Raw genomic sequence first — 9,464 nt, 5'->3', positions numbered from 1 at the left:
TTAATAAGTTAAAAGGCCAATACCACTAGAGTTATGGCAAACAACCAAATTTAATAATCGTTCTTGCACAACACCGTTGAAAATATACCGGACACATATTGCTAATTGATCGATAACACTTACATCCTGAGTGTTATCAATCATTATACTAAACTTAATACACTCTTTAATTTCTTTAACAATTGTACCTTGAATTGCTGCTCCAATTGGTATAATTATGTTATTATTTATAAAATTGTTGGAAATGAATGTAATCAAAGATCCACGACCTTTTTTAGACTTAGCTTTTTCACTAAGAGTTATTGACATATTAATATGTTGATTTAAAATAGTATCATATTTGGAAATTAACATGACTAGTTCTAAAAAATTACCATGGTTTACTTCAATATTTTTTAAAGAATTTGCTGCTTCATGTTTACCTCGATATGGGATGCCTTGACGACCATAAAAAATAACAATATCTATTAGTCGTTCAAGCACTTGTTTTCGATTATGTACTTCTTGAGACTTTTTTGCCATGACATCACGATTTATAATACACTCAATATCTTTATTTAATTGAAAACGGACTGCAGTACATGATAAATTCTGATGGAATATTGAATTTTCATGTCTCACTATATCACGATAAAGGCATTTTTGTAATTTAATATCAGATTCATACCCACTTATGAACTGACTCTTTTTCTCCAAAATTAACTGGCTTTCCATAAGCCTTACAATTAGAACAATATAAACAATTTGTTTCTATACAGTGAGATATCTGTTTTTTTTAACCACTTCGCAATTTGGCAACTCTTTATAATAAATTATTTTAAAATTAAGTTTACCTTTAGTAGTCATTATAGGTTGTATTTGATGCTTAGAGAAGAAATTATTTTTAATAGCAATGGAATCATTTCTTGAAGGGCTAATAACATTTATAATATTAAAATTTTCATCCGTGTTATCTGCATTGTTTTCATTAAAATCATTGTTATCCATACTAGTATGTTTAGGCATTTCATCAGTTTTAGTATCTATTAACAAAATTATTTATTATAATCTTATTTTTCAAATTTCAAGTAAATTGTTTTAAAAAGTAATTACCATTGTTTTCATTAAAATCATTGTTATCCATAGTATGTTCAGGCATTTCATCAGATTTAGTTTCTATTAACAGAATTATTTATTATAATTTTAGATTTCAATTTTCAATATTAATTTGCTTAGGCATCTGTCCGCAAACTACTGTTTTTTAGTCTGGCTATTATTTTATGTTACTAGTTACCATCCACACCTCCCCACAACATTTACCTAGGTCCAAGATAGGTAGATATCATGACAAACCAAATTATACAAACTTAGGAAGTAATTCATAATTTTATTTTATATATATACTATATAGTGATTAAGTATGATTTTAAGTTTACATTGTTTTATTATCCAGAATCGTTTTTCGTATACAATGATTTCAGTCGTTGCATTCAAATTTAACACATCCATTATAGTGACCTACTCTCCATCACTACTTACAGCAGAGCGATACCCACTTGCCCACTTTTATATTATTACTTATATTTAAATTGTAATATATTGTTATTTTACGCGATTTCGTAAAAAATAATATTTCATAAAATGTTTTCTATATTGACGCTGGATTTTTTTTTTACAATTACTTAAAGGAAAACTTATGGATAACCTTGTATTGGATTTTTAAACCTTAAGTATAAATCACAAAAGTTTTATGAATTTTCAACTTCAAAATTCCTTGCAAATCTTCGTGATTTTGATATATTTTGTAAATATTTGAACTTTAAATGCTTATAAACAAAAATTGTGACTAACGATTTTTGATTTTTTTTTTACTACGATAAGTACAACTTATAATAAACCTTGTATTTAATTTTAAAGATTTTTTGGATAGCCAATTTTTTTTTTATCGCATTTTAAGAAAAAAAACTTAAAAAAGTCAAAAATTTCAATTGTCTATAAGTAGCTTAAAAAAATTCTAAATATTTTGAAAATTTAATCGTAAATAGATAACGCTAATATAAATATTTGGTGAAAATTTCAAGTATTTACAATGATTCGTTTTTGAGTTACAGCAAAATCAAAAAATCGATTTTGTCAAAAAGTGGTTATGTGTAATTTTTTCAGGGTTTTTCCCGACGCTTTTGGAAACTATTGGACATTTTTTACTTTTGACCCCCTAAAGTACCAACTAGATGAATTTTCCTTTTCAAAGAGGGGCTGAAGTCAAAAATCGAAGCATTATTACTACTCCAAAAAGTGATGACAGACACAAAAATAAAAATAAAAAAACATTATGCAATACAATATTTAAAATAAAAAATAAAATTATACGATATTTAACAATTTTTTGTGGTTTGATAAAAACTACTAGGTACCTATGTAAAATATATTTACGTAATATTAATGATACGCAAAGAACAAACTTTGAGATGTGTCTGACACTTAGATAGGTCCTAACCTTACCTGCATCAATTTGATAGTGGAATACGATCAAAACAGACAATATTCGATATACATATACACATATGGTTGTTGTATACAGCAGATGGTAGAATAAAATAATACGTGCAAGCGTTTCGTATGGTGGTGCACATTTTACCTCCATTTATGTTCGAAAGTGTTCAGATCTCGTAGAGAAATATTTCATCAATGTGGCCTTTGGCCCGGTTAATATCAAAACACTTATTAGGATTTGGAAAACAAGTCTGGTGCTACTGATTATCGTGCTCACAAAAACATTTAAACGTGTACCAATTTGGCGCACAAGTGTATGGTTTACCGCGGTTGCGGTGTAAGTTTTGCCAACCGGACCAATACACTTGCCGCCTAAATATCGTCGTTGATCTGACTTCGTGAGTAGAAGGTTTTGGAGGCTAGACAGGCACGGAGGTAAATAATTGTAACACGTAATTTGGGTGTCGGACGCGTGTGCGTCAAAAATCGTTTTTATTGTGATGATATACGTCGTTGACACAAGTAAAAGTCGCGTGTGACTAGGCGTACAATTATTGCCTTTAACTTTTAAGTCGGTTGCTCGATGCTCGGGCGTGCGGTGATAACGTCGGGGCGCACGCGAGTTCGTAGGGTAGTTCGTGAGCGGTTGCGTGTGGGCGTGAAAGCCGTCGAGTTCGGTTCGCGAGACCGGGAACGTCGGGGACGTGTTAGTCGACGGGACGAAAGCGTGTCGAAGCCAGGTTCTGCTTGAAAGTGCTCGTTCGTCGCGGAATCGAGAGATGTAACGGGACCGTGCGCGTCGTAGCGCGTACCGGACATGTCGTGTCGGTGGTCATTACATCTCGGAAGTGCGATCGTCGATGCGCGAGGTCGTGGTCACATACCCACGTGTAAAATGGCGCGGAGCGTCGGATTCGGGTCGGCGGTTAAAAGTTTCGGTCGGACTGTCGCGGATGTGGCTCGGTCGAACGTCGTGAGCAAAGAGGTCGGAGCTTTACGTCGCGATCGGCGTCGTAGCCTTCGCGGGACGGTTTGGCGCGTACGGCGCGGAGTGGGGGCGCGATCGCTGCGTCGCGTCGATGAAAACATATATAAAATTCACAATGGTCGCATACATGTAAAAATATAAAAACGAATATAATTCAAATATTGAGGACGAATATAATATAAAAAGGTATAATTCACGTATCGAAAATGGTAACGTCGGTTGGACAGGTCGACCAGTAAAGTGGTGACAATCGGAGTCGCCACACATATATTGATATATATTGATATTAATGATATTACACAATCGCACTTGGCTATATACTTCAAAAATTAAAACGTATTCATGTATATTATATTATAATAACCATTTCTGACATTCAGAAATCAGAATATAAAAAATGTAATACGTTTTTATGTTTCTATTCCGTGATCAACAGTTTATATAATTTTAAATTAAACGTCCAGGATATATTATCTGTAAAATGAAACAGTCTGTATTTTTTCTACACGTGTAAAAAAAATATATTTTAAGAAAAAATGTCAAGCTAACGGCCAAATGTAGGTATTGTATAGGTACGCATTTATACATATGGACAATCTGTCGCATTATTATTTCGTGTGTTCGAAAATCGACCACCTCAGCAGGCTGTTATTTAACCGATGTATTATGGGACATATTTTGACTAAGTGTGCAGTGGCGTCGCAGAGACGACGTTTTTGTTAACATTCTGTGTAGGCCGCAATGGACATAATATCATTACAATTTATTTAACAATAATAAGTAGGCGGGTGTCTTCTAATTTTTTTTTTCGGGTCAATCTTTAAATCGTATGCCCTTAAATGGCGAAAAAGAAAATGTACATTTGATATTAATTTATAATAATTTGTACCAAATATGTAATAGAACTCAACAATCTCGTTTATTTAAAAAAAGTTCATTTTCATTTTAGTTATTTTCAGATTAGATTTATTCATTTAAATTATTTATTTAGTATTACAATACAGTCATTAGAATGTACAAATAAATTATGTGATATTACTGATATTACGTCTTAGTAATATAGTTATGACGAAAGGTGGATTCAAAAATCTGACATATCTTTATTTTAAGTAAAAATATAATAGTTAGGTACAAAATATTTAAATGAATAAATAATAATAATAATTATAATATATTACTAATCGTTATAATGTAATATTTATATATATATAATCCTTCTTAATAAAAAATATTTTTCAGTAATAATTAGTCGAACGCTGGGGTTGTTATTGGTAAATTATCAAAAAGTCAATATTTCCCGAAAAACTAAATTTTGACGATTGTTCATTTGGTGGAGTGATTGCCAATTGGTAGTAATATTCTTATAGTTTGTAAATTAAAATGAAATATTGTCAATTACCTATTATTTTATTTTATACAAATTATAAGCATTCGTTTATTCGTTTGCTCATTGCTTCGTGTTTGTTATACATCGAAATTCGAGTTCATCGAGTATTTAATGTTTATCGGGTTTATCCATCTTGTATAGCTGCTGTGCCTGCCTACCAAATAGAAGCGCAATTGTCTCAAAGGTATGTAATTTATACCTATAATATAAAATTATACTACAATTTAATACAGTATCTTCTTATAGGTACCATTGACAATACTAGCTTTACTGCTTTAGTACAACATTTTGTGGTAATACAATTATTGTATCCAATATCCATTGTATTTTTCAATTGTCTACAACTGCATTTATCTGACACTAAAAATGTATTGATTTTTAATATTATTAACTAAATAATAAATATACCTACTAAAAATAATACCTAACTAATATTAAGATAATTATTGTAACATTTGTAACATTTAGGATCAATATTCCAAATATTAAAATACGAGTTATGCACCTTAACATAATGTGCTATGAGAGGGAATTTTTTTAAATTTTATTTTAACAAAAATGTATTAATTTCCAATTTGGTAAACTACTCTACTTAATTAGGTCAAAATGTACTATATAGAAACATAGGAGCTGTCATATAATAATATGCTTCTTATAAGAATTAGTTCTTCATAATAGTTAGATATATAGTTAGAAATTATACATAGATACAGCATAATGTGAGTGACTAAGAATATCATTTGTATGTTTGTACAAATATTACATATTATACATATACGTATTATAATTATTATATTATTATTATTATTATATATTATATATTTGTATATCTGTATATTGTATGTCTAATAGAATTTAATTTTCTAGTTTTGCATAAAACTGTTTGTAAAATAATTCTGTTTCAGTTATATCAGGTTGGATAACTAAATCTTGGTGGAGGGTTAAATTAGAGACATAGAAAGGAGCGTTAGTGATATTTTTTAGAGTAATATTCTAAAAGACTTGAATTTTGTTCAAGTTTGATTTTTTTGCCAACTCCCAGATATTGTATTCATTATTTTGTAGATAACAATTATTTTTGGTATTCTATTTTAACTTGGAAATGTATTAATCTTGCAAAATAGATTATTTTTTTATGAATGCAAAATATAATCGAAGTTTACATTATTACAAAATTGGGTTTTCGCGTATATTATAAATATAATGACGATTTCACCTCGAATATTTTTCGTTATTTTGTAATTAATCGTAAAACACTTGAAACATTTAATCATCGTTTAAATTTTTATTTTCATTAAACAATACATTTTTTCAAAATATTTTGAAAAATGTTTTAATCAGAATGAACATATTATAACACTAATGTATTATTGTGAAATAATATTAAAATAATTTTAATAATAATATATAATATATTAAGAGTTTTTGACAAGTACCCCTACTAGTTCAACAGAACCGTATTACTATATTTGAAAAGTAAATTTCTAATAACAATAAAATATATAAATATATAATAAAATATCCTTCGAAATATTGACTGAATAGAACATAAGACCTACTCAGTGACCTAGTGGCTAGTACACTTAACACTGTTTCTATTAACTTCTAATAAATAATTTTGAAACCCTATTATATACGAACATATTATTATTATTATATTTATATATAATGAAAAAAGAAAAAATATGCTCCACGAAAGCCGGTCCTCGCACACTGCAACACATACTTTCCTATTTATGTCAATAATAAATTGTTACCATCCCCTTATCCGGACAGTCCATCCATGTGTAAAGAAGAACCTTTATTCTTTTGTTGATATTTTTTTTTTCAAAATCCAAAACTACGACGTAGTTCGTTGACTGTCAGTGTAATTTATGATGGTTTTAAAATCCTTCGATTCAAAAGGAGTCGGTCTAATGTATTTTTTTTTCAACGCTCTTATAACGACGGCCATGTAAAAAAAAGGTAATCTCAAGCCGTAGAGGGTCATAAATGTGTTTTTCAGAAACGCGTATCCCGATCGTTTTCAATTATTATGTTGGTATTGAATATTATAAACGTAAAAGACGATGTCTACTGCGTCGTATTTTTAATTAGATATTTTAGATTTCAGTTGGAAAATAATTGTTATTTTTCGACGTGCCGATCGGTTAGGGTGGATATATTTTGGGTAGACATTCTTTTCTCATCAAAGGCAACTGCCGATCTTAACTGCGCATTAAATCTTTTGATATATTGAGTTTTTATGTGAAGAATACAGACGCTCGCTGTATATAATACCCATACACATATGCTAAGTGACAGGTGTTTGACCTATTCACAGCAGTCTTGAAATGTGTTTCACTTGTTATAGGAATCCCGCGCACAATGATTGTGGTGTGGGGTGGTGTTTGTCACAGACGGACCCGTGTGTGATTTTCGAAAGAAAAATAAATTTATACGCGTATAATGTACATACATAATATTGTATATTATAACACTAATAATATCATCTACAATGCAGTTTTGCGTTGGAATTTCGAATTCCTATATTTTATAGTTTTATACCGGGTACTTGTGTATCTGTTTACGAGTATGATTTTGAAAAAAATTATATGTAAAGCATACGATTTGGAATAATTTCACATTAAATTTATCAAAAAACAAAAAAAAATATTTAAATCGAAAAATTATTAAAGTGAGTGACAAGATTATCATCTTGTCACTCACTTTAATATTGAAGCTATTAACCGTTATCGATAGTTTTTATTTATTCATGTACGAAATACGCACCTAATTCTAATTATTTATTATTAGGATTTAGGAAAAAAAAATTACAGTTAGTATCAAAAGAGATGAAAACAGAAATACCATAAAAAATATTCACAACAATTATTTAGCTATAGCCATCGTCAATAAAAAAAATACGCATGACGTCATAATTTTGTTGCCGCTATGTGTACTCAGTATACAGTACACTCTATTACATGAATATTACAAGTCTCAGTTATAACTCAACTAAATAATTTATTGGTATAGACCTATTTAACAATTTACAATTATATCTTATTCATTTTGTTTGTGCTGTGCGCAATAAGCGCAAATTAAAATATTATTATTATTATTTTCTAATATTATTATCAACTTATTATTTATCACATTATTAAAATTGTGCGTTCATCGGTGATTGCATGTATGGGGTTTCGTGCGTATGGTCAGTTACTGAATACGGCGCTGTCCGCGTGTGTCAGTCACAGAACACGACACCGGCCAAGTGGGTCAGTCACAGAACACGGCACCGGCCAAGTGGTAATAATAAATCGAAGGTTGAGAGCAATACGTGAGATCCGAATATTTTCTCGGCTTTGTAGAAAAATAACCATTGTAACGCACTGCAGGCAACGAGTGACGACCCACCTCAATATATATTTCTTGCAGTTCGTTTCATTTCTAAAATGACCCTTCAGTCGCCAATTCTTACGGGGCCGTACGGCACTGTAGATATATAAAACATCGAAAGCAACAATAACACCTAAAATGCAATACGTATAAAAGCCATGGTACAAATACCATTCACAAAGAAAACGGTCACACGTTCTATAAGCAGAAACTATACAGAGGTCGATTTATTTTACTTATCGCTGTTTAGGGTAGAATAAAGGAACGAGAAACACAAAGAAGACGATAAGATTTTGCAGTGCAGGTGTGTCGTCTACATTATATATATTATATATATTGTATATGGTACAGGGGATGCAGCTGTCCGGGCGCATGTAAACTCCGCCACAAGTACCTACCTTTTTTTACTGTGAACTCCGCCACTGAAAAAAATCAGGTAAAATTGAGTTCATATAAACTCCGCCAGTGAAGAAAATCAAGTAGTAGTATAACATGAATATAATATATTATAAAAAAAAAATTATAATATAATGTATTATCATATCGTTTATATCAAATATTTAAATCATAATAAATAATCGTTATATATAATCAAGGCCCTTACAAGGAGGGGGGGAGCTGATGGACCTTGAGTACAGGGGCCCGGCTATTTTAAGGGCCTGTGGGCCTGTTGAAATGTATTTGTAATTTTTATAAAGTGTTATAAAGGGCCCGGACAAACATTTAGTACAGGGGCCCGATATTGTATGTGGGGGCCCTGTACCTAATAATCCAAAAATATATAGTTATAAATGTCATGCATGTAAACTATAATGATGTGATACGTGATTTTTAAATATTCTAAGTCTTGTATTACTCCATTAGTGTACCTATTTATAGCATCCTGTAACACTGTCATTTTTTTGATTTGGCGGAGTTTACATTAGCCCTTTTATTAGGTACCTTTTTATATTAACCGGTTAGCGGAGTTTACAATCGCCCAGCTGTTCGGCTTTCTGACAACGTACTGCATACTGCGTTGCTTTTGTTCAAAATATAATATATTGTCTGTCGAAATAATATTTTGGCACGTCGTAGAATAAATATTGATAAGTAGGACCTACCTACTATTTTAAAAGGTTTCCATAAGAACGCACGTCGTGTGACGTGAACCGTAGAAAAAATCATTTTCCCCATCGTCCAAGTCTATAAATCTTTATATTGTAAAAGGTAAAGTACAAAAGTGTCATTTGTATAGGT

The 9,464-nt window shown here is 30.8% G+C and overlaps 1 protein-coding gene across 1 annotated transcript; it reads right to left on the bottom strand.

The window, feature by feature from the left end:
- On the bottom strand, positions 1 to 1,295 carry LOC132925751 (uncharacterized). The gene is made up of 4 exons (XM_060990118.1): positions 1,274 to 1,295; positions 1,093 to 1,155; positions 834 to 1,022; positions 1 to 620 (listed from the first exon to the last, which is right to left on the bottom strand). Exons 1-4 carry the CDS (start codon positions 1,293 to 1,295, stop codon positions 1 to 3), a joined length of 894 nt encoding a protein of 297 aa, XP_060846101.1.
- Positions 1,296 to 9,464: the final 8,169 nt, after the last annotated feature.

The sequence above is a fragment of the Rhopalosiphum padi genome, chromosome 3 (genome assembly GCF_020882245.1).
Source record: "Rhopalosiphum padi isolate XX-2018 chromosome 3, ASM2088224v1, whole genome shotgun sequence".
NCBI classification, from domain to species: Eukaryota; Metazoa; Arthropoda; class Insecta; order Hemiptera; family Aphididae; genus Rhopalosiphum; species Rhopalosiphum padi.
The sequence above is the reverse complement of the archived record's forward strand: the minus strand, read 5'-3'. Positions and strand labels throughout refer to the sequence as shown.